At 27.7% G+C, this 26979-nt stretch overlaps 1 protein-coding gene across 4 annotated transcripts; it reads left to right on the plus strand.

The window, feature by feature from the left end:
• The first annotated feature begins 135 nt into the window (after window positions 1-135).
• On the plus strand, window positions 136-26387 carry LOC145752074 (kinesin-like protein KIF1A). 4 transcript variants are annotated; one of them, XM_082568277.1, is made up of 41 exons: window positions 136-571; window positions 882-1144; window positions 1247-1358; window positions 1417-1560; window positions 1739-1759; window positions 3952-4109; window positions 4575-4765; window positions 5428-5516; window positions 5975-6054; window positions 6551-6706; window positions 7159-7265; window positions 8017-8157; window positions 8625-8751; window positions 9246-9318; window positions 13603-13699; window positions 14043-14194; window positions 14534-14709; window positions 14813-14941; window positions 15641-15877; window positions 16216-16334; window positions 16746-16852; window positions 16941-17109; window positions 17343-17481; window positions 17659-17749; window positions 17862-17983; window positions 18736-18791; window positions 18874-18991; window positions 19664-19818; window positions 20187-20295; window positions 20398-20421; window positions 20597-20711; window positions 20914-21044; window positions 21464-21674; window positions 21730-21890; window positions 22064-22229; window positions 22362-22421; window positions 22781-22905; window positions 23301-23462; window positions 23922-24120; window positions 24475-24593; window positions 25430-26387. In XM_082568277.1, the coding sequence occupies exons 1-41, from the start codon at window positions 212-214 to the stop codon at window positions 25482-25484; spliced, it is 5526 nt and encodes a 1841-aa protein (XP_082424403.1). In that variant the 5' UTR covers window positions 136-211; the 3' UTR covers window positions 25485-26387. The 4 variants fall into 4 exon arrangements, with proteins under 4 accessions (XP_082424403.1, XP_082424405.1, XP_082424404.1 ...); XM_082568279.1 differs by lacking the exon at window positions 20398-20421; XM_082568278.1 differs by lacking the exon at window positions 1739-1759.
• Window positions 26388-26979: the final 592 nt, after the last annotated feature.

Below are 26979 nucleotides of genomic sequence, written 5' to 3' on the forward strand. Positions count from 1 at the left end.
AAATATTCTTATATATATTGTTTATTTTTTTAATTTCATATATCTTAGTTTGTTTTGTATTTTAACTTGGTTCTGTTTATTATTTGTGCTGAATATTTAATGTGCTTAATTCTAATTTATTTTTAGGCTATTTTTATTAAAAAAAATTTTAAACTAAAATCCTAGAAAAAAAAGGATATTTATATATGGTTAAATCCTATTTCGTTCAAGAATGTCATCAGTAAAAGTAGCGGTTCGTGTGCGCCCATTTAATAGCCGCGAAAAACAATACAAATCGAAATGTATTATTCAAATGAGCGGGGCAACGACTGTTATAGTCAACCCGAAACAACCCAAGGAAAACCCGAAAAGCTTTAACTTTGATTACTCTTACTGGTCCCATACCAACGATAATGACATCAATTTTATTAACCAGAAGCAAGTGTACGATGACCTGGGCGTGGAAATGTTGCAGCATGCATTTGATGGGTATAATGTTTGTATATTTGCTTATGGGCAGACCGGTGCAGGGAAAAGTTATACTATGATGGGAAAACATGATTCTACTGAACATGGAGGGATCATACCGCAGGTTTGTTAAAAATAAGTTAAGACAGGCAGTTTTTTCACTGACAACAAAAAATTTTTAAAAAAAGTAATTTTAATCTTAAAAATCCTTATGGTAGTGAATTAATAAAATATATTCTTATTTTGTAAAATTGGCAGCCTGGTGTAGTGGTCAGAACACTTAATTCCCAGCTTAAACTTAGCATAATCAATAATATTCCTAACTGCCAAAGGCAACTTGAAACTTGGCCGGAGTAACTGATGTAACTGAAATCTACGTTTGGGTCATAAAGTTGACTTTCCCACGAAAAAAACTTATATTTACTAATTTTTAGATGTGCTCTGAATTATTTGCTCGAATTGCGGAATCAACTGCTAACAACAACCTTAATGAAGACACAACAACATATTCAGTCGAAGTGAGCTACATGGAAATATATTGTGAGCAGGTACGGGATTTATTAAACCCGAAAAACAACAAGAATTTAAGAGTAAGAGAGCACCCATTGTTGGGCCCTTATGTAGAGGATTTGTCTAAGTTGGCAGTGCAGTCTTTTGATGATATCAATAATTTGATGGATGAAGGCAATAAAGCAAGGTAAATAAAGATTTTTTTTTAAATTGTGTCCTTTTTCGATTTTTTTACATTTTTAAATTTTTCTAATTTTTAATTTTTTTTTTAACTTTTATTCTTTTACAGAACTGTTGCTGCTACTAATATGAATGCTACGAGCAGTAGATCACATGGTGTGTTTAGCATTGTATTTACACAAAACAGACATGATAAAGAAACAAACCTGCATACCGAAAAGGTAAAATTAAAATTTATTTTTCGATTAAAAAAAATGATTAAAAAAATATTTTTTTTAGGTGAGCAAAATAAGCTTGGTTGATTTAGCTGGTAGTGAAAGGGCAGAATCAACTGGAGCGAAGGGGAAAAGATTAAAGGAAGGAGCCAACATTAACAAATCTTTAACTACTCTTGGTAAAGTCATATCAGCCTTAGCCGAACAGGTAATTATTTTTTAATAAAAATAATTATTTTTTTTTTAATTCAGAATACTTTAAATACTTTTTTATTATTTTAAATTGATACCTAATAGTGCAATTTGTAAGATATTATTGTTGTGTAATTTTTTTTAAAATTAATTATTTTTTAATTTTGTTTTTTTAATTTTTTTTTGTGCACCAGGACTGTAATGGAATAACCATAGTAAGTTATTGTAGTTTTTATTGTTGTTTTTTGTTGTAAATGTAAATTATCTATAGATTATTTACAAAATAATCTATTACTATACGAAAATACTTTTACTACAAAAAATTTTTTTTTTTTGAAAAATAATTTTTTACTCTCTTTTGGCAACAGTGGGAATCAAACTCAAAACCCCAAAACTGAGATCCAAAAACAGATTAAATCATTATAATATTATGTTCACTATAAGCTAGAAATGGATTTGTTGTTAAAATAAAAATTTTTAGGGATTTTTTATGACTATGACCATAGTATAGTGATTGTTTTGGTTACTTCCTTTTTATTAGTTTATGTATTGGTGTTTATTATTTTTAGGGCAGTAGAATAGGTAATATATATGTACATCATTTCCTACCACTTAACCCTTAATTTTATATCAAGTATGACCTAATTTGGTAATTTACACTAAAAGATATAACTCACAATTTTTATTTCTTACAAAAATTACCGCAAAAATTTTTCAAATGAAATTTTTTATAACAAAAAAGTTTTTTTTTTACAATAAAAGTACATATAACATAATTATGTTTAACATTTTAAAATTCTTGGTAAGGCTAAGAAATTGTTAAAATTTTTAATAAACAGGCTACATTTTTAATATGATCAAGTAACCACTTTGTAAGAAAATGAATAAATTTAAAATAAAAATAATAAACTTAAAATGAAAATTTAAATTTTTATTGTATTTTATATTTTATTTTTAGCACATTCTTTTTAATTGTATTTTACTATACAACAAAAATTTTAACATACATACAATAAGCAAAAAAATTATAAAAAAAAAAATTAAAAAAAAAAAAAAAAAAAATTTATTTATTGATCTTTATGCATTTTCTATACTCAAGGGTGCTATGCGGGTTTTTTATTCATTTTCTATTTAGTATTATGACCTTTGGAGTTAATTAGAATGTTTATATGACTTTGGGGTATATCATTTTACTGTTAAGTAATATACACTTATTGGTTATTATGTTTTTTGTGTTTTGGTTTATTAAAAAGTGTTGAAATTCTATATGGTGTCTTTTTAAAGCTTAATATCATTTAAAATTTTTTTTTGATTTTTAAACATTAGGCTAATTTTTATAACCGACATTATCTTAAGTAGTAGTAAAAAAAAAAAAAAAAAAATATAATATAAGTAAAAATAATAAATTTGTTTATTTATATTTACAATAGATTTATATTTATTAGATTTTATCAATTGAAAAATATTATTTTACCATTTATTAAACAATATTTTTAAAGGTTTTTTTTTTACTTTATTTACATATATTCACTATTATACCTACTAAAATTATTATATTTTAACTTAAATTATCAAAACTTATTTAATTTAAAATAATAAATATATTTTTACAATCAATTATTTTTTAAAGATATTAATACCACATTAAACAAATCAACTAACAGTTGTTATTTTCCTACCTAATCAAATCCCTGTACAGCTGTTATTAATAGGGATTTTAACCTAATAAATGTCCACATCAATCAACATAACCTACATAAATGTTTACAAATAACTTATGTTTAAATTTAAACATTTATTTTATTTTTATAGTAATGTGTTATAAAAAATAAACAAAAAAAAATTTTAATATAATTTTATATATCAATGTCTTGGTAATGATGTTTTTATCAAAATACTGAATTTTAAGGGCTTGCTAAGAGTTAAGTCCTACTTACACCTTACTTAAGGGCACTTGTAAATTTTCAAGATGTAGAAGTTACTGCTCTATATGTTTTATAGATTTTGCCATTTAAACTCATCCAAATCTTTTTAATTTGATTTAACATATAAAGGACTTTGGACTTTGAAACTGAATGTTTATAACTTTTAGGCAATATGCCTAGCATGTATTTTTGTATTTGTTTTTATAAATAAGGCTAAATACATAAGTCTTGGGTTGACTTACTGTTTAAAAACATTTAGTGACATTGTCATATTGCCCAAAAACTTAACTGCAATTGGTTTCCGGCCTTAAAATTGTCTTAATTTTTTAGAGTCTTACTTAAGGAGGCACCACGGCATGTAGATAGTGGGGATCGAACTCAGGACCTTATGTAAAGCTGCCCTTCATTTTAACAACTATACATGGCCAGTCAAAAAATCAAATAAAAATAAAACCCATTAAATTTTGTCATTTTGTTTACAGACAAGACCCAAAAAGAAGCGTGGTGAATACATCCCATACAGGGACTCAGTGTTAACATGGTTATTAAAGGAGAACTTAGGGGGAAACTCAAAAACTGCTATGATTGCTGCTATAAGCCCTGCTGATATTAATTACGACGAGTCTTTAAGTACATTAAGGTACAACATGATTTTTATTTTGTTTATGTAGTTGAAATTAATTAATAAAAATACATTCCTGTGAAGGCACTTAAAAAACTAGAAGTTTTTTGGGGGAAATATATATTTATCCTTAATGTGGAAAGGTCGACTTTATGACCTAAACATAGAGTAACATCAGTAACCCCGACTCAGTCCCAAGTTGCCTTTGGCAGTTTAGAATAATCTAGATTTTAATTGCCTGATAATTAAGCTGCGGATTAAGTGTTGACTCAGCAGGAGTTCAAACTGTTACAGCGCCTTACTCAAGGGTGCTACAGAACAAAAGCAATTAAGGTCAAACCTAGGACCTCTTGTAGTAAAGCCAAGTGTTCTGACCATTACACCACGCTGCTGATCCAAAAAATATCTCTACAATATCACTTATAATTTGACTCTTTTACATTTTGGACCACACATTAAACAAAAATATTTATATTTATTCAGATACGCTGACCGGGCAAAACAAATATGTTGTAATGCTGTAGTGAACGAGGACCCTAATGCTAAGTTAATAAGAGAACTGAAAGAAGAAGTACTTAGGTTAAGACAAGTACTAAGAGCTGAAGGTCTTGCTAATTTAATAAATGAACAAAGTTTAATGAATGCTAAGAAGCCCAACCCCACAAATAATAAAGGTTTTTGTTTAATTTTAATAATATATTTTTAATTTACAACTTTTAAAAATAATTTTTTTTAAATATTTTTGTAATTTTTTTTTTTTTTGAAAAATAATTTTAAAATTTGTTTTTCGTTTAAAAAAACTAAAAAAATGACATTGGCAACTTTTAATTTTTTTTAAGCATCTGAAATACAATATTCAAAAAGCACCCAAACTTTAAGCCTTACTAACAGCTGGCTTTAAATAATTAATAAGGAAGGAGTCATATATTTTAATCAATTCTCTTAACTTTAAATGCGAAAATTAAATTAATGTTATTTCTGTCTATTAGAAAATTTCTGTCTATTAGAAAATTTCTGTCTATTAGAAATAACATTGTAAAATGTTATAAAAATTTTATAAAAAAAAATGTAAATTATTTGCCATTTTAATTGCCTTTAAAAATTTTAGTACCTTTTTTATTTTTTTAGTCTTGTATATATACCATAAAAATTGCTAAAAATACTATTATTAAATATAAATATTAAACATTTCATTTAAAAAACAATTTTTAGGCAAAGTTAAAAAAAATTTTTTTTTTAATTTAGAAAAAAAATTTTGAGTATAAAAGTTAGTTTAATGTCTTACTGTAGCTTACCCAAACTTTAGTTTAGTTTTGTAATGAATTATTCAATGCAGGTATAAATGTCTGCGACAACAACGTTATCAATAATTCAAACGAGGAAAGTACAAAAGCGCAGGAGAAAAATGCCATCGAAAGGATAAAGGTATAAACTTTGGTCCTGACTTTTTTTAATATCGAATATAATTCCAAGAACATATTGAAAATATATATAGACATAGATGAGTAGCTTTTTTGACATTTAAAAACAATTTTTTGGGGATATAATTTGGTATTTTTTTATGTAATATTAATTGTAATTGTTATATTCTAGTTAAATGCCCACCCTACGTTCTGTTTTTTAACATTTTTTACCATTAACCATTAAATTGTTAGTCAAAACATAGTCACAACTAATATTTCCCAATAATAATTTACCAGCGCACCAAAAATGGTAATTTTTGAATGCTTTTAATATGGATATACATACAATTATGTATATATTGTCTATTAAACTCTATTACATAAAAGATAGATCGGCTGGAGTTTTTTAGAGTATTTTTGTTAAAACCGAAGTTAAATACTTGATTCTTTAAAATTCTATTTTTTCATTTATTTTTTTAGGAATCGGAGAAAATAATTGCTCAACTAAATGAAACATGGGAAGAAAAATTAAGAAAAACTGAATATATTCGACAACAAAGGTTTAATTTTTTTATCATTATTTCAATTTTAATTTTTTTTTAAATTCTTGTTAAAATGTTAAATTAAAAAAAAAAAAAAAAAAAAAATTGTTATTGAATGGTTTGATTTAGATTTTACTGCTAAATACCATATTAGAAAAAAAAATCAGTTAAAATTATTGGAATATTGATTTTCATGATGTAAAGACTATAATATATCAATAGTTGGCCACCATATCTTACTAATAAGAAAAATAAATTTAACAAAAAATATATAACTTAACTTAAATTATTTTTAAAATATTTCAATTTTTTTTTTATAAGGGTTTCTGATGTTAAGTGGTAAAAAATATTACAAAAATATGAAGTTTTTCAACTAAGTTTGTATTTTACTTTGTTTAAAACATATACAAAAACTAAAATATTGATTTTTATAGTCTAGCCTATAGCAAAATACCCTTGCCAGCATACACTTAAACTAGAAAGCCATTTTAAATTAAACTTATGAATTATTCAGAGAGAACGCTCTCATGGAATTGGGTGTGTCTCTGCGCGAGGACGGGGCTACTTTAGGGGTGTTTTCACCTAAGAAAACCCCCCATATTGTAAATTTAAACGAGGACCCACTGATGTCTGAATGCCTGTTGTATTATATTAAAGATGGTATAACAAGGTTCGTAAAATTAAATTTTTTTATAATGTTTTTTTACAATCTTTTTTTAAATATTATAACTTTATTTTAATTAAAAAGTTGAGGATATATTTAAAATATCAAATAAAATTTTTGTAGTAAAAAATGAATTTTTGTTAATTTTACTTTATAATAACTAAAACCTGAGGTGTTGGGTTTGATCCCCACTGCTTTTATGCTGTAGTGCCCATGAGTAAGGCGCTATAAATGATATAAAGTCCTGCAAAGCCTAAAACAAATCAGTAGTTTAATTATCATGCAATTATTATCAATAATATTCCAAACTGTCAAAGTCAACTCAGACTGGGTTGGGGTAACTGATGTTATTCTATATTTAGGCTGTGAAGTCAACCTTCTCACATCAAGGATAAATAAACAAAGAAGAATACAAAGATTATATTTATTTTTTTATCAATTTTAAATTTTTTTTGCAGAGTTGGCTTAGCTTCTGCCCAGCTCCCACAAGATATAGTATTAAGTGGTCAATTTATCAAGAATGAACACTGTATTTTACAATGCAAAAGACTGTCACCTGAAGACAGTAAGTAAAAACAAATAATAATTTTATTTATAAATTTTTTATGATCTTAAATTGTAATTGAAGATTTATATTTCTTTTTTTAGTTATAAAATAATAACACTATATAAAATAAATGATAAAATAGTTTTTAAATTAAAGTTTTAAAATTTGTTTAAAATGCTGTATGTTAACAAAAAATAAAAATTATTATAAAACAAAAAAAATTTAATTTTTTCATATTTTGCTTAATTTTCAATTTTTTTATTTTGACTAGATTTAAAAAAAAAAAAAAAAAAAAATAACTTATCTAAAAAATTTTCCATCCTAATTTGTTTCTTTTTCTGATTCATTAAACTCAATTCCAAGGCAGTAAAGTCATTATATAAATTACTATTTTTCCCTTTTATTAAGTAACATTGATTTTTCCATAACAAGGGAATTCGATTATTGATATTTCTCTTTTAAATGCATAAGAACGGCATATGTGCTTTACATTTTTATTAACTGGATATTTAAAGGGATTATGTCTTAATACAAGACATTAGGGCTTTAGTAGTTAAAATAAATATCCAATTTTTTTTTTTTTTTGATAAAAAAATTTACAAAAAAATAAAAATTAAAAAAAAATTAGGAAAAAAATATTTATCAAAAAATACAAAATTACCTTTATAAAAACCTATTAAAATAAATCTTAAAATTAAATTATCTTATTTACCTTCACCATTTAGTCAATATACAAAATATATATTTTTAATTGGTGTTTAATTTTCAGCTGTTGTTAGTATTATTCCCTTTGGAGATGCTCAGACTTTTGTAAATGGCCGTGAAGTCCATGAACCCACTGTGTTAAGAACTGGAAGTCGAATTATTCTCGGAAAAAATCATGTTTTCAGATTCATTAACCCTGATGAAGGTATTGTATTTTCCTAATTTTATATTTTTGTTTAACTTAAAATTTTCAACATAAGGTATTGGGTTTTATTTTTTTATTGTGTGCTGTTGCGAGATATCAGTAAATGCTGGACTCAAGGGTGAATAGTGGGGCATTGATGCAGCTTGTAGTATATATAATGCTATGACAACACTAGTGGACCAAATTTAACAAAAATTTTTATTATGGAGCAGAATAGACCTTTAAATATATGTATGTCCAATTTATAGGCCTACAAAATAAATTAAACTGCCATTTGTGGTGCTCGGGTAAAATATCACAGGCATATATCGGTTAAGAGTTGTGATCATACTTTAATAATTAAAATGTAACCTATAGGGTGGGCAATTTAGTTATGTTTAAACATGATAAATTTAAAAAAAAATAAAAAAATTTATGTGGTGCATTTTTTTCATTAAAAAATAAAATATTTTTTTTAAATTTTTTAGCTCGACAGCATCGCGGCCATTATGACATCACAATTGAGTCCCCAACCGAGCCTGTTGATTGGTCGTTTGCTCAGCGAGAACTTTTACAAAAACAGGGGATTGACATGAAACAAGAAATGGACAGAAAGTAAAAATTTAGTTTTTGTAAATTAAACAATTTTTAACCAGGGGTCATAGGTTCAACTCCCAATCCTGTTTTTTTTTTTTTTTTTTGTAGTTATTTTATTATTTATATATATTTATATATATATTTTAAAGCATATTGCTTAATATATATAATCATTGGTTTCACTATATGAGGTATTGAGTTTAATCTCCACCGCTTTGATGGTGCAACGCCCTTAGGTAAGGCGTTATAAACGGTATAATCTTCTACTGAACCACCACTTAATCAACAATTTAATTATCGGACAATTATAAATTTCCAATATCCCAAACTGCTAAAGACAATATGAGACTGGGTTGGGGTAACAAATGTTACACTATGTTTAGATTGTTAAGTAAATATTTATACATCGAAAAAAAATGAAATTTAAAAAAAATTGTAAAAATGCAGCCTGTATGGCAATCTTCAAGCTAATAAGTACTAAATAAAATATTACAAATTCTTTGTTTTTTTAGATTGCATGAAATGGAATTGGTTTACAAACGTGAAAAGGAAGAAGCTGATAGTCTACTACAACAACAAAGACTGGTAAGTTGTATTTAAATTTTATTTATTTTTACATGGGACCACTTTGTTTAATATACTATATTACCGAAATCCGTTTATATATATATATAGAGCTTAGTAAGTAATATTTATATATATATGTATGTCCAGAGTTGCAATCATATTACTATAAATATAATGCTACCCTTAGTGTGGGCAATTGACTGGTATTACAATATATATATATTTTACTAAAAAAATTAAAGTAGTTTTGTTTTAATATAAATATAATTGTAAAATTAATGTTAATATGCATTTTGCATGAAAATTTACTTTACATAAAAACTAAAAATTAAATATTCACTTTAAAATTTGCTGATATTGAAATAACAAACAAATAAAAAAGCAAGTTTTTTTAAAAATAATAAAAATAAATTAAAAAAAAGGAATTAAACTGCACGCTCATATAAAAAAGAAAAAAAATGACTTAAAAATATTATAACAGTATGAAAATCGAATTAAAATCATATTTAACACAAAAAATTAAACCAAATTGTTTAATAAAAACTTTTAATTCAAATTTACTCTAACTTTTTACTTTACTAACTTCTCTTTTTTTCTCTTTTTATATTCTCTCTTCTCTGGTCTTTCTTTTTTTTCTGGAACCAAAATTCTCTCTAACCTCACTGGAATTAACATTACAACCTTCAACTAACTACAAACAAAATAATGAAAAATGGAAAAAATTAAATAATTTTGAACTAAAATTAGGAACATGAAAATTATGCGCTTCAGTCTTGTGAAGAGAGCTGGAGGCTAATGTCGAAACTTCGTCACGATTTGGGCCCCGAAAAATTGAAAACAATCATAACAAAATGTGGCCTACCCAGCCACAACAAAAACTACATCGGCGACAGTGACCAATATGGGATCAGTCTTCAGCCAATGACTCATATAAAAAGAAAAAAGGGAAACTGGTTGACTATGGCTGATATAAAGGTTCAAGCTGTTAAGGCAGTATGTTACGAGGTTGCTTTAAAGGGGTTTAGTTTAACTAAAAATGAAATCGAAGCGGCGTGTGTGTTTTGCTTGCAAGAATTATGTGAGAAATACGGAAAACGGGATCCGAAACCTTTCGAAACTTGGAAATCGGTCGCAAGAGATGTTCTGGACACAGTAGGATGTAGCGAAGACTCTGAAAAATTGTCGAATTGTCCTAATTATCAAGCTTGTTTAAAAGATGATGACACGGCAGAAATTAGCCTTAAAAATGCTGTAAAAGATGTCGTTTGTACTTTAGTCGACAAAGTCGAAATCGATTTGTCGCAGAAAGCAGTGTTGCAAGAAAAACATGAGGTCAAAGAGTTGAAAGCGAACGTCTCGTCTCTTGTCGATATTCTACAAGAAATGAAAATGCAAAATGCGGGAAAGGAGAGCGAGATGAAAATGATGAAAAACAAAATGGAGGAAATGGAAAAGGCGCTGACTGAGAACTCACAATACGGGAAATCGATCTTGATGCGAAAATTCGTGATCGGTTCCTCAAAATCTTCTACGACAAGCTCGGAAAAGAACGAAACTGCCAATTTTTACGGCGACGAAAGCATCCCGGATTCTAACTACACATCCAGTACATCCTCTCCTCGTTATATACAGTCTAATGACTTCAGCAAACCCTCTCCAGGAATCGTTGTTCCTGATTGGATAAAAACAAAGGAAGAGCAGATTGCTTGGTTAATGGAGAATGATGTTGCATTCAGACGAGGTCGAGTACGCTGGGAAAACCAACAGAAGCGGCATCAACAGAATATTAAACTCCAGGTGATCAACAAAGAGAAGAGAAAACAGGAGCGGGAGAATGATTCTTGGAAACCAAGATTTTCGTTTTCGAAGAAAAATAAAGAAACAACAAAATCTGCGCCGCGGAGTTATTTTGAAGGCCCTAGACGGAAAACCTGTTCATTTTCGCAAAGAAATTTATCATTTGAAGAAGAAGAGGAAGAAAAAACAGAAGAAAATAAGAACGAAAATTCAGGAACCACTAATCCACCTGAAAAATCGACTCCACCAAAAGTTGACCAGAGTTCTGTTAAGTTACGCCACAATAATACCACCACTAGGCCATCACCACAGCCTAAGTCTTATCAGCGCCGCAACACTTGGTGTAACTTCCAATCAAACCAACAAAAGTACTTCAACCAGCAACAGAATTATTCTGCTATGCTTGCTCAGCCTAACTATCAACAAACCCCCTACAGCTTACAATGGAATAACAAATATCAATACTCAAACCAATCACCAATAGCTGGATATCAATGCATTACATCACCAAGGATGCAAAGCAATCAGACTGTGTTCTACCCACCATCTTCAAGTTATATTACCCAAGCCCAGCAGTTTGGTAATTTGGCGAATTTTAATCAGGCGACGTCTTTGAATCAGGCTAATTTCTTGTATCCTGCTAATAGTAATAGCCAGTTTGTGCAGAGCTATTTATACCCTGTTAATACTCAGCATACTTTGAATACTCAAAATACTCAGAATACTACTTTAAATTCTCAGAATACTCGAAATACTACTTTGAATACTCAAAATGCTCGAAATATTCAGCATACATTGAATACTCAGAATACTCTAAATGCTCAGAATTCTTCAAATACTCAAAATACTTTAAATCAGCAGCAATTATATCAATCTAAGCCGCAAGTTGATTTTTTCAACAGCTTTCCACCTTCAGAAGCTGTTGCATCGTTTAATGCTACGACAAATATTGAAAAATCAAAATTTGATTTTTTTCCGAAAGAGCGTGAATCGCCTCCGTATATGTCCACCTCTTTTACTCCAAAGGATGAGGACTTTCCGCCTCTAGGATCGGAGGATGTAAGTAAGATTGGGCTGGAAAAGGAGAAAAAGAAGATAGGATTTCAGGGGATTTATCAACCTCCGTTCAGAAGAAATATTCAGAAATAATATTTTTTAGAAATAATTTTTTTTAGAAATAATTTTTTTTAGATATAATTTTTTTTAGAAATAATATTTTTTAGAAATCATTTTTTTTGTAATATTAAAAAATTGAAGTACCTTATAAGATGAATATGAAAACTTTTTAAATTTTTGATATTCTAAATTTTTTTGAAAATTTAATAAAAATTTTTTTTCAAATGTTTTAATAAATTTTAAAATGGAAAAATTAAAATATTTATCATAGCTATTTAGTTGCACAATATATATTTTAGTGTTATTGTTTTTAAATAGTAAAGTTATTTGCCTAATTGTGTTATAGTTATAATAATGTCAGTTATTAGAATTACAGTATTTTTTATGTTTTTTTAGCTTAAATTTTTTAAAAAATTTAAATCAGCATAAAAATAGTTGTGTACTATGATAGGCAAAAATTTTTTTAATTTTTTTAAAATTTTTTTGCATGTAGTGTTTGTACTAAAGTAGTTTTTTTTTTGCCTTAGTTAATTAGATTAAATAGTTGTACAGGTATAATTTGCATGTGAAGTAGTTTGGTATTGGGTTTATATAATAAATGAAAAATTTGCACTGAGTTTTTTGTAAAAATAATTCGGAAAAAAAAAATTTTTTTAGATAAATTAAATTTGAATTATTTTTTATTTTGTTTCTAAAAATTTTTAGTTATTCTTATTTTAAGTTTAAAGCTTCATCTTTTTCCTTTAAAAATTACTTATCCAATTTTTTCTTAATCTTTTCTATTTCAAAATTTTTTCTTTGTAGAAAAATTAGGTTTACAATTAATTTAAAAACATCATTACAAAAAATTTTTCAAATTTAAAAATGTTTTAAATAAAAAATTTAAAAATAAGATATAATAGTTTTAATAAAACAAAGGGTATATTGTGCCATATATATTAAAATCCATTTTGCCATTAGTTTTTAAGTAAGAAAAATATAATTTTACTCAAATCTAAACTATATACTATTTTTTAAATATTTATTTATCTTTGATGTGGGAAGGTCGACTTCATGACTCAAACATAGAGTACCATAAGTTACCCAAACCCAGTCTTGAGTTGCCTTTGTCAGTTTGGGATATTATAGATTTATAATTGCCCAATAATTAAACTCCTGATTAAGTGCTGGCTCAACAGGAGTTGATATCATTCAAAGCGGCTTACTAAAGAGCGCTACAGCATAAGAGCAGTGGGGATCGAACCCAGGACCTTATATTAAAAAAATACTTAATAATAAGGTTTTCATCTATTTATTTATATTTAATATATTTAAGACATATCAAAAGTTTTTTAAATAATTTTAATATTAAAAATGATATTAAAAAATGGTTACAATAACTGAATACAGGAATATGAGAACAGGTTGGAAGAATTAAAACAACAAGTAGAAACACAAGCTTCTAATATTGTTAACGAATCTATTGTTAACGAAGATATTACTCCAGGTAAGTTAAAGGCTTTATTTTTTTTAAATTTTTGTGTTAGGTTTGGAGTTTAATTCCCAATGCCTCCATGTTTTAAAATATTAAAGTAAGGGACTATTATTTTGCAACTAGTTAGTTTTTTTAAAGTAGCACAAGATTTGTAAATATCTAAACTGACAAATGCAACTTAATTCTGGGTTAGAGTAACATAATATAGTCTTAAAGATATAAATATTTAAAAAAAAGTTTAAATTACTATAATAAATTTTTTTCAAAAAATTTTCATGAAATATAAATGCATCTAAAAATTTTTAATAACTTTACAAATTAAAAAAAATCTTAATTTATAATTTTTATATTTAAGTTATAGAATGGACGGAAAGAACTGAGGAATTAGCTAGATGGGTCTGGATCATATGGAGAAAATTTCAGTTCACCTCACTTAGGGATGACCTATGGGGTAATGCAATGTTTTTAAAGGAAGCCAACTCTATTAGTGTTGAACTGAAAAAACAGGTTAGTAAAAAATAAAAATTAAAAAAAGGGTTTAAATTGTTTTTGAAATTTTTGTTTAAATTTTTGACTCAGCCTTAATAGGTATTGTTAGCGTTCCAGTGAGGATCAAACCCAGGACCTCATTTTTTATCTCAGCTAATTTCTTAATGCCATTTTTAGATAAAAATTTTGATTTTTTTTTGAATCAATTGAAATAGATATTGTTGGTATATAACTCAAGGGCATTATAACTTAAAGGCAGTGGGGATCAAACATTGGACCTCATGTAGTAATGCCAAGTGTCTTTAAAATGGCTAAAGAGATTAAAACTAAAATTTTTAAATTTTTTTTAATTTTAAGGTTGTGTTTCAATTTGCCCTTCTTACTGACACCCTATTTTCTCCCCTACCTGCTGATTTGCTGCCCTCTACTGGATTTAATAAGCAAAAACGACCGCACAATAAGACCATTGTTGCAGTGAAAGTTTGCGACCATAAAAATGGGGCAACTCATTATTGGTCTTTAAATAAATTAAAGTAAGTTAAACAAAAGATTTTTCGAGAAAAAAAATTTTTAATTTTCGAAATTTTTTTTTTAAATTTTTGCCTAAAATTTTTTTTTACAATTTGTGACACACAGGCAGAGGTTGGAACTTATGCGAAAAATGTGCGACCAAGTGTGTCAATATCCCACTGACTCACCCAGTACCCCCAAATCCAACAGGGACCCATTTAAAGAAAGGTTGGCATGGCTTAAAACAATTGGAAGGTAAAAAAATTTTAAATCTAAAAAAAAAATTTTAGTTGATTTTTTGGTCTGTTTTTTTAGCACATTTAGTTACATTGTTTTGTACACACAACATTTTTATCACCTATTTATTAGAAAAATTAATACTTATTCTATTTTTATTAATGGGGTTATTGTTTAATGTAAAACAAAAAATTAATTTTTAATTTTCAAACAAGATTGGTTTAAAAAATAAGTATTTTATGTAATTTTAGGCGATATTTTTTTATAAAAACTTAAATAGATTAAGATTAGACTGTTTAATATTTATGGTAATATTTATATAGTGATTTATCTTTTAAATTAGTAAATTTTTTTTTAATTAAATTTATTGACAAAATTTTGATTAATTTCTATAATAAAAATAAAACAAAATTTTTACAAAAAAAAATGTTGTTATAAATCACACACAACATAACTGTTTTAACTTTGTCCTTGATATTTAAACAATTTTTATTTAAATTTATTTTTAAAAATTGACGAGATTTTCTCTTAATTTTTTGCCCTTCACTTTGGATGGGTAACTACTTTGGCATGTTCGTGTTTCATGTTTTTTATTTGTTCGTAAAAAAGAAATTTTCCCACCCCCACGTTTCATTTGTCATGCATCCAACACAACCCCAATGATCTGACCCCCCCTTGTGGCAACACACCCCTAAACAGCCCCGTTCCTAATTCCAGATTCCCCCAATCGATGACTCAGCAAAATTTTCCGACATCTGCGTCCGAATCGAATTTTTTACAAGTTCAGTCGGCAAAAAATGCGCAATCGGTTGGTAATAGTCCGATGTCGCCACTACCTGGTGTGACAAAGTCATCATCGATGTCCGACCTTGATTATGAGTCAGCGATTTATGCTTTGCTGAGTCAGCAAGACCCATTTTATGATCGTACACCTTGGTTTAATATCGTTGGAAGGTGTGTGTGTGAAATTTTTATGTTTTTGCAATAAAAATTAATAAATATTTGTGATATTGATTTTTAATTCTTGCATGAAAGAAAATGCATGTAGCATTATAAAATACATAAAAAAAAAATTTTTTGAGTTACCTAATTTATATTTTTTGTTTTTGACTTTAGTTGATTTAAATTTAAAAATATCTATTTTTTGTGTTTATTTTTAACAACTAAATTAATAGCATGTTTTAGTTAAAATATAATAAATATAATATCTACTGCATGTTTTTTTTACTGTGTATTTAATTCTTTGTAATTTTACTTAAAAATCACATTTTTTTATTTAATTTATTTTGCAGAGGATTTGTATATTTGAGTAATCTACTTGTACCAGTTCCACTTGTCCACAAGATGGCAGTAGTAAGTGAAAGTGGGGAAGTAAGAGGGTTTTTAAGAGTTGCAGTTCAACCTATTCTTGGTAAAAATTAAAAAATTAATCTAGTTATTAAATTTATATTAAATTTTTTTTTTTAAATTAAATTTTTTTCAGTCACAAATATTTAATTTAAATTTAAATTTTTTTAGATATATTTTTTTATAATTTTAAATTTTTTAGTTGCTAATATTTAAATTCAAATTCAATTATTTTGAAATTTTTTTATAATTCTAAATTTTTTTAAGACCGGAGTAATTTAAACTAAAAATTAATTTTTTAGAATTTTTTTAGACCCAATAATTGATTTAAAATTTAAATAAATAACTGTTTTAGAATTAAATTTTTTTTAGATTTAAGTGTTAAATTTAAAATAATTTTTTTAATATTTTTGAGACACAATTTACTTAATTAAAAATATAATTTTTACAAAATATTTTTTGTGTTGTTTTTTAGACACAAAAAATTACAAAAATGAAGATTGGAATAATGCTTCAATCCAATATACAAGTAGAAGACAATCGGCAACTTCTTTCATTAAGTTTGATGAACACTATGAAAATGTAAAAATAAAATTTATATCTTTTTGTAATTTTCGATTTTTTTAATTTTTTTTTTTACTTCTTAATTTAAAAAAAATTTTTTTTTCAGCTGGAGGAAGATTTTAACGAATCAGATGAAGAGTCAGTTACAGAAGATGAGAATGTAAGGGTTGTAGAAGGAAGAGGAGACAGCTCAGCTGATAACTCGATCTCTGAATCAGCATCCAAAGAGTCCGGGCTCAAAATTAGTGAAGAATTTGCAGAGACAGAAAATAAAGGTAAAATTTTAAAAATTCAAAAAAAAAATTTCAGTATTAATATTTTATAGGCTATATTTTTACTAGTTTGACTAAGTACTATGAAAAAATCTACCTGTGCACCATAAATGGCAGTTTTATTTCTTTTGTAGGTCTATAAACTAGACAAACATAAATATAAATATTGTCCAATAATCTCCATTATATATATAGATTATTTAAAAATTGAATTTTTTTTTTGATTTATTTTTTAGATTCTAAAAAGGACAGTACCTCTACTTTTTCATCTATATTAAACCATCTTGAAATTGGTTCGGAGTTCCAGTTTCGAATAACCATACTAGATGCTGTTGGAATCTCAACAACCTACGCAAATATATTTTGCCAATTCAAGTAAGAATTTACCATTTTATATAAATTTTTAAAAATTATTTTATCTTCAATGTGGAAAGGCCGATTTTATAGCATTAACATACAGTAACATTGTTTTGTTATTCAAATTTTTTGCACTTTTTTTCAAATTATTAAACTTTATTTTTTGGAAAAAATTGAACTAATTTTTTATTTTAGTTTTCTAAATCGTCATGAAGAATCTTTTTCAACTGAGCCGCTTAAAAATACTGGAGTTGGGGCTCCATTAGGCTTTTACCATGTACAAAATGTAAGTATAATATGTGTATACCAACAAATAATTATATTTTTATAAAAAAAATTTACCAAAAAATTGCAAAAAAAAAATTTTAAATTGTAAATTTTTTTTTTGTTTTTTGTAGGTGAGTGTTAAAGTGACACAAGAGTTTGTTGATTTTATAAGCAAACACCCTCTAGTGTTTGAAATCTTCGGACACTTCTCCGAACATCCACTTGATAGTGAAAATGCTGATGATTCAACTGGGTGAGTTTAATTTTTAAGAATTTATTTAAATTAAAATTAAATAAAGACAGTTTGCTACATAAACTATTTCAAGATTCAAATTTATATTATTTATTTACATTTTTAAATGTACAATATAATTTTTTTTAGTGGGTTGCATTTTAGTTGTAGTAATATGGGCACAACTCGCAAAAAAATATGTTAGTTAGGGAACGAAATAACGGGTCGCTGTTCGCTAAAAGCGAGTCGTTTTTAAAATTAGCGAATCGTTTTTTACAAATATATTAGAAATAGCGAATCAACCAAAAAAGGTTCAGGCGGTGATAAAACTCTTGTGTATATTTGTGTATTTTTACGATCTATTTTAAACCGGTTTCACACTAGTTTAATTACATTAACATAATCCTGCGTGAATGTAGGTTACTATAGGGCATTTAATAACAATAACTTTTAATGTTTTGGCAATGCGTAAATTTAGCTCCCGATTTTGTTTAGTTGTTGCGCAATTTTAAATACATAACACAGCTTTAAAGTAATCAAAAATTTCTCGTTTTTTGTGCGAAATACTCTTAACGATTGTTTAACAATACGTTACATTTTAAAAATGCCACGCAACGCGTCAAGTGTTACAAAAAAACGAAGATTATCACTTGGACCTAATAATTGCTCTAAAAATGCGACCTTATTTTTAGCGAATCGTTTTTTAAACGTTAATTCGTACCCTGATAGTGTATATTGCACCACAAATTTAAAACAGATTTTTTTCTTTTTAGTTTGATATATGGAAGACGACCATCACAAATTTCATTGACCCCACTATCAAAGCCAGGTAAAAAATAACTTTTTTAAAATTTTTTTTAGTTAAAAAAATATAACTGAAGCCTTTTATAAAATTTTTTTTTTATTTTTAGTTCCAATTTGCCCTAGTGAAAACCCAGAGTTGTCAAATAATTGTTTGATTTCACACACCAGAAGCACTTATGACCTTATGGTGTGGGTAGAAATTTGCGAGTTGGAAACACATGGAGAGTGAGTTATTTGGTTCTTTTTATTATATTGTTTATTGGAATTGATGTATTTTTAAATATACTTAATTTAAATGGGATGACTTTATAACTTAAACAGGGTGTATAGATTACCTAGACCCTGTCTACAGTTGTCTTTATCATTTTTAAGTAATAACAAACGATATTTTATTTTATTATTAAATGAAGTGTTATCTTTGAGCATGCCAAAGGTAATTTCCCTTAAGGGTGCTACAACGTGAAAGCATTGGGGATCAATCACAGGACCTCAAGTAATAAAGTCAAGTGTTTCAACCACTGCACCATGCTGCCAGTTGCAGCTTATTTATCTACCAAAACATGAAAGCAGTGGAAATTGAACCTAGGGCCTTAAGTATTAAACCCAAGTATTTTAACCACTTCTCCATGCCATCGACTGCGATAAATTTAACAAAAAAAACATAGAAGTAGTGGGATTCAAACCCAGAACATTAAGTATAAAAGTCAAATGTTTTAACCAACCACTACACCATGCCACTGCCGCTGATCACAATTATTTTTAACTATAAAACATGGGAGCAGTGAGGATCAAACCTAGGACCTCTAGTAGCTCTACCCATTTCCCCAACCAATGTAATTCAATTAAATTTAATACAAAATAATTTTTTTGAAAATAAACTTTTACATTTTTTTACAGCTACACCCCAGTTTCGGTAGAACATAATGGAGATATATCAAGCAATACTGGGATATTTCTACTTCACCAAGGTATACAAAGAAGAATAGCAGTTACTATTGTACATGAACATGCTTCTGATCTAATTTGGAAGGATGTCAAAGAAGTAGTTGTGGGTATGTAAAATTTGAATTTGTAAATTTTTTCATGAAAGTTTTTGGAATTTTATTTTAATAGTTTAATAATCTACTTATTGGGTTTAGTAAGAACCAAATCCAAGACCTTTAGTTTAAAACCAAAATTTTCAAAACTTACTTATTAGTGTCAGTAAGAACCAAACTTAAAGACCTTAAGCTCAAAGCCCTAATGTTTTAAAATATTAACCCCTTTTAAAAATATTTTAAAATTTTTTTTTTAATTTTTTTTTATTTACTAGCTTGCTTTTTGGCTTTAGTAAGAATCAAACCCAAGAACTTTAGTTTAAGGCAACAATTATTTATAAGATTAATTTTAATTTTAATAATTTTCGTTTATATTTTTTTAGGTCGAATAAGGAATAAAAGGAATGTAGATGAATGCCCACATTCTACCGACAACACTTTGTCTTTGAGCCTTTTTCCTGGACATTATGTTTATCCCCCTGTGGATGACCGGTAAGCACTTTAAATTAATTATTTTATTAATAATAAAAAAGTGTTTACTATATAAAAAAAATTTTTGAAAAATTGATAATTTTATTTTAAATTTTTCGCAAGCATTTCATATGGGAGAGATACAAGGTGATTTACCAAAAAAAAATTATTATCTAAAAAATATAAAATAATATTTTAAAGCAATATTTTTAAATTAAAAATAATAAATTAAATTCTGTGCCTTTTATTATTAATAATAAATTTTAAAAACTCAAAAATTTTTTGTTTTTCAATTTTTTATATTTTATTTGTTTTTTTTTAGAACTTTTTATCGGTTTGAATCATCTTGGGACAGTTCACTACATAATTCAATTTTATTGAATCGAGTAACACCATCGAATGACAAGATATTTATTACATTAACCATCTACTTAGAGGTACCAAAACCTATGCAAATTATATAGTAAATAGTAATCCATATCTTACTTCAAATTATTTTTAAATTTTTTTCTTAATTAATAAATTTTTTTAAATTTTTTTCAAACATATAGCTGACTAGTTAAGTCTATAAATAAAGTGCTTTAAATTTATGAATTTTAAATATTTTGTTTTTAATTTATTTTTTTCCGTATATTACAGGTTGACAACTGTGCCCATCCCATAGTAATATCCAAGGATTTATGTTTAAGAGTTTGTAATAGAGATGCTAAACTAAGTGGAAGCCGTACTTTTCGAAACTTATTTTCCGCTGCTAACAAGTCTACAGACTGGTAAGCCTAATTAAGCAAAACTTTGTTTAAGATACTCTGGGGCACAAAGCTTTGGGCATTACACTCTGAGGCCCCAGGTTTGATCCCCAATCTTTGCTCAGGGTTTACACTTTGAAGTCCCAGGTTTAATCCTTACTCTATGGTGTTGGATTTACACTCTGAGATCCTAGGTTTAATTCCCACTCCAGGTTTAATTCCCACCCCAGAGTAGGGTTTTTAAATAAGGGGTCATAAATGGTATAAACTCCTGCTGAGCCACCACTTAATCAGCAGCTCAATTATTAGGCAATTAATATTCCAAACTGCTAAAAGTAAATCGAGACTGGGTCGGAGAAACTAATGTTACTCTATGTTCAGGTCGTGAAGTCGACTTTCCATATCGAGAAAAAATTTTTAAATATTTAAAAAAAAATTTTTAGTAATCGAGTTACTGGAGTTTATGAGCTTTCATTGAAGTACAACAACCTCCGGATCGGAAGCCCAGGGATGCAGAGAAGAAGACGAAGAGTTGTGGACACATCCTCTACTTATGTAAGAGGAGAGGAGAACCTCTCTGGATGGAGACCTGGAGGAGATAATCTTATCTTGGAGCATCAGTGGAAGTTGGGAAGATTTGAGAAGATCTTGGAGGTAAAATTAAAAAAAAAATTAAATTTAGATTTTTATTAAAAAAAAAAAAATTTAGGTTGAAAAAACTCGACATCTTCTTCTGCTTCGAGATACAATGATGTCGGATCAACTTGCATCCGGAAGAAAGTATGAGCCAGAGGGGAGTGATCCCCAAGATGAGCAGGAGATTCTGGATGGTGAAAATGTCAACACTAGAGGGATTGGGAGCTCCTACAGGTAGAAAAAAAATTTAAAATTAAAAAAATTTTTAAAAAAAATTTAAAATTAAAAATAATTAAAAACTTAAAAATTTAAAACTTAAAAAAAAATTAGATATTAAAAAATATTTAAAATAATTAAAAATAAAGAAAAATTTTTTTTAAAAAAAATATTCATTTTTATTTTTTTAGTGAATTTAATCTTAACGAGCAAATGTGTTCCGGTAAAGTGAACGGTGTGTTACGCTCAGGTGTACACAGAAGCATGACAACAGAGTGTGTGACTGGGAACACATACATGTGTGATTCCGACAAAGATGTGGACACACTAGAAAAAGAGAAAAATTTGATGATCAAGGTTTCGAAAAAAATATTTTAATTTTAAATTAAAATTTTTTAAATATTCTTAATTGACATTTAATTTAATATTTAAATTTGTAAAAAATTTTAATTTTTTGGGGGTATTTAATTTTTTCCCATTTTTTTTCAGTGTTTAAATTTGATGAAGCATAGAATACCAAGTATTTTTGATCGACCAGTTATAAATGGGGTAAAAAAAATCAATTTTTTGTAATGTTAAATTAAATTTATGTTTTTATATTTATTTATTCTCGTTGTGAGAAGGTCACTTTCACAACATCAGTTATCCCAACCCAGTCTCAAGTTGCCTTTGGCAGTTTGGAATATTAATGCCTAGTTATTTTGCAATATTATTTCATGAATGGTGTTTTTAGCGAATTGGTTCTGTTTATAGCATCTTGCTTAGCAACAATTTTAAAGAGTGATGTTCAATCTTATATATATATTTTTTTTTTCAGAAAAGTGACAAATATTAAAAAAAAAATTTTGACAAAAAAAATTTTTTTTTTTCGGTTTTATTTTTAAATCAATTTTACAATTTATTTACAGTCGATTGAGATGAGTAAAGATAGTGGTATAAGTTTGGATGGAAGTTACCTGGGTTCATCCCACAAAATAGTGCAAAGCAACAGCATTATATTTAACAATGAAAGTTTTGATAGCCACAATTCAAGGTAATAGAAATATTTTCTGAAATAAAACTATAAATTTAAAATAATATACTTAACTATATTTATATTTATTTATCCTCAATGTGAGAAGGATAACTTTAAAGTCTAAACATAAAGTAACATTTGTTACCCTAACCCAGTCTCGAGTTTGGGGTATTATAGATTATAATTGACCGATAATTATACTGCTTATTAAGTGTTGGCTCAGCAGGAGTTTCAGCAAGTGTTGGCTCAGCAGGAGACCAATTATAGCGCCTTACTTAAGAGCGATAAAGCATAAGAGCAGTGGGGAACGAACCAAGAACCTCATGTAGTGAAGCCAAGTGCACTACATCAAGCTGCCAGTTAATATTTTAATCCTTTTTGTTAAATTTGGTTGCAACTAAATTTTTTTTTAGTTTTTTGAACGATCGTAGCTCACTGCACTCACATTTACGATCCCTTTCTCCTTTCTCGTCATCTTACACCACTCCTACCGCTAGTGGCGCAACAACACCAGAATACGAGGAACCGGTCGTTTATCCTCGATTGTTACCGTTCGTTACTGAGATTAGAGTCAGGTAAGAAAAATAAATAATCAAAATTATTTTTTTTTTGTATTTTTAACCCTGTGGTATAATGTTAACTAATAAATAACCGGCAGTGTGATGTAGTGGTCAGAAAACTTGCAACGCTACATGAGGTCGTGGGTTCAATCCCCACTGATTTCATGCTGTAGCACCCTTGAGTAAGGCACTATAAACGGTATGAACTCCTGCTAAGCCAGCACTTAATCAGCAGCGTAATTATCGGCAATTATCATCTATAATATCCCAAACTGCCACAGGCACTTCGAGGCTAGGTCGGGGTAACAGATGTTACTCTATGTTTAGGTTGTACATTCGACCTTCCCACATTGAGGATAAAGATATATACAAAAAAATTAAAAAAAAAATTATTTTTTAATCCCGTGCTATATTTTTCAATTTTTTATTTTCTAAACCTGTGTTATACTTAATCCCTGTATTACTATTTTCTAGCCCCGTCGTATCACGCCGCGGTTACTTAAAGCTATTAGAACCCGGTACATTATGTTGGATGAAGCGCTGGGTGGTTGTCCGAAGACCTTACGTGTTTCTGTACAACAACCATAAGGACCCTGTTGAACGTGGCTTGTTTAACTTAACTACCACAGTAGTGGAATGCTCACATAACGACCAGCACCCGCAGCACCAACACGTAAGTAGATTATAATTATTTTAGTTTTGGATATTAAGAATTAAGGGTATAGTGTAATGGTTAGAACACTTTACGTTACTACGTGAGATACTGGGTTCGATTCCCACGGTTTCTATGCCTTAGTGCCCTTAAGTAAGGCGCTATAAACGGTATGAACTCCTGCTGAGCCAATACTTAATCAGCAGCTTAATTATCGGGCAATAATAATCTATAATATTTAAAACTGCCAAAGGCAACCCAAGACTGGGTCGGGGGAATAGTTGTCACTATATGTTTAGGTTGTAAAATCGACCTTCCCACATCGAGGATAAATAAATACAAAAAATATAAAAATAACATTTTTTTTCTTTTTAGTGTCTGCATACTTTTGCGGTTTGCACACAGAACAGGGGATTTGTATTACAAGCTGCTAACGACGTAGATATGCATGGATGGTTATATGCTTTTAATCCTCTGTTAGCTGGATCTATCAGGTAAAATTTTGCAATTTTCTTAAATTTTTTTTGCGCGGTTTACATTTTTTGAGTATGCGGTAAACGCGAACCGTAGGACGTGGGTTTGATTCCCACTGCTTGCTATGTTTAATTTTACGTTAATAATGGGTTAAACGCTAATTGTAGGTTTTTAGTTTGATTCCCGCTTCTTGTAATTTTGTAGCTTACGTTATTAATTGGGTAAATGAAAATTGGGTGTCGTGGGTTCAATTCCTGCTGCTTCCTTTTTTGTCGCTAATGTTAATAATAAGTTAAATGCTAACTGTAGTGCGTTGGTTCGATTCCCACTGCTTGCTTTTATTGTAGCTTACATTAATAGTGGATTAAACATTAACTGTAGGTCGTAAGTTCGATTCCCGCTGCTTGCTATGTTTTACGTTAATAATATTTTAATTGTTAGTTTTTAGTTTTATATTTTTCCTAAAACTATGTTAAATAAATGTTATAACTAAGTCGTAGCAGTTGGGACTTAAGGTATGGGGTTCGATTCTCATTTTCTGCATAGTTAAAAAAAAATTTAAACCGTGAAAGTGTAAGGAACAAATTGAAATTATTCTTTTTTCACGTTTTATTCTCTATTATTAAAACATAAGAAAAAAAATTTAAATTGTTATTTTTAAATTGTTAATTATTTTTTTTCTTTTATTATTGTATTACTTTTATCATATTTTAGCATTACTTTTACAGTTAGTGCGTTTCTCTTAATATATAATACAATAAATGTATCGTAATTTAGGCTTATTGGCGTTTTTTGAATTCCTGTTGTTTTTTTATGTTCTTAATATTGGTTTATTTACTTTTTTCTGTGTTTTTAGCAGATCAAAATTAGCCCGGAATTCGACTCCCATTCAACCGAACGAGTCGACGTAATTTTTCGGGGAAACCCTGTTTTTGTATTTTTATTTATTTGGCTCTAAAGTGTTTTTTGTTGCCGTTTCATTATTAATTTTTTAACTGCTAATATGAAATTGTTTTAGTTTTAGGTGTATGAAATTTTAGGATTTTTACGAATTTGGAATTTTAGCAATATTACAGAATTTTTAGAAATTTTACCAAACTTTTAGAAAATTTTTTTTTTTATATTGAAATATGCTGCTCATTCAATCAAGTGTTATTCGTAGACCAACTCATTTTGCACACCAATCATTTATTTGTTCCCTTTTTCCTTTTTTAACGCTAATTCTGCCATCCAGTATTTTATGTAAATATTCTGTATATTTAAATATTTATAAAATGTCACGTGATCTTTAATCGTTACGTTGTAGGCATATAGGCGTTATGTAAGCATTGCCGTATAAGACCATATTGTATATTAGCTTTTAAATAGTTGTTAAGCAGCTAATGTCACTTTAGAATTACTGTTCGACCTATCTTAACAAGTATTAATATTGTAAATGCTGATAATTATTGCTTAACGCTTTGCGTATGCCTGTTATAGCCTTTCAGATGTTTGATATGATATATTTGTAGTAAAATTACTGTTTTTGTTATACGTTAAATGTACTGTATCAAAATTAAGTATGCTTTATTTCTAAATGTAGTATTACAATTAAAAATTTTAGCAAAATTATTTAAGATATTTTTATATACAATTAAAAATGCGGTTAAAAATTTTCTTGTTTTTTAGATGCAAAAATAGGGTATAATTTTTTATTTTTAGTTTTTATTCAAGTATTAATTTTTTTTTGTGCAATATCTTGTAGTGCAATTTTATCAATTACCTGGCTTTTAGAATTTATTTCCACTGTTTTTCTATATCTTTTTTCAAGTTACACAGCATTATTTTTTACAAATCATTTTTTAAGACCAAAAAATATGTAGTACTAGCTAAGAAAAAAAAATACCAAAATTTACATAAAAATATGAAGCAGTTTTTTTTTGAAAATTCGAAGAGATTTGAAAATTCGTACTGTTTATATGTTCTTCAAATTATTATTAAAGTACTGGTATGTCGTTTATGCTTTTCTTGTCGTACTGTAAAAGTAAATACGGAACTAAAACTGTTGTCTTTTTTTAATCAAAATTTTTTTTAATTAAGTTTTTCTGAAAAAAAATTTCTTACAACTTAGAAAGCATTTTTAGGGTCGTATATATAAAATCTAGATAGTAATTTTATAAATACAAATGCATATGTAATTAAACTAATTAAATTTATGTCAATTCAGCATTTTTAAATTAAATTTCAGCAAATATTACTGCATATTGCGACTATGTTTTAATATCAAACAAAAATTTGCCAAGTTCGCTAAAAGAGAAAGTTGCGCGGTCACGAAAAACGAGAGAATCTCCCTTTTTCTGTAATCAAAAATTTCCAGACGAGAGAGGTTTTTTGTTTACAGAGCGGCGAAAAAGTGTATTAGGCTTA

The sequence above is a fragment of the Corella eumyota genome, chromosome 5 (genome assembly GCF_963082875.1).
Source record: "Corella eumyota chromosome 5, kaCorEumy4.1, whole genome shotgun sequence".
Lineage (NCBI taxonomy): Eukaryota > Metazoa > Chordata > Ascidiacea > Phlebobranchia > Corellidae > Corella > Corella eumyota.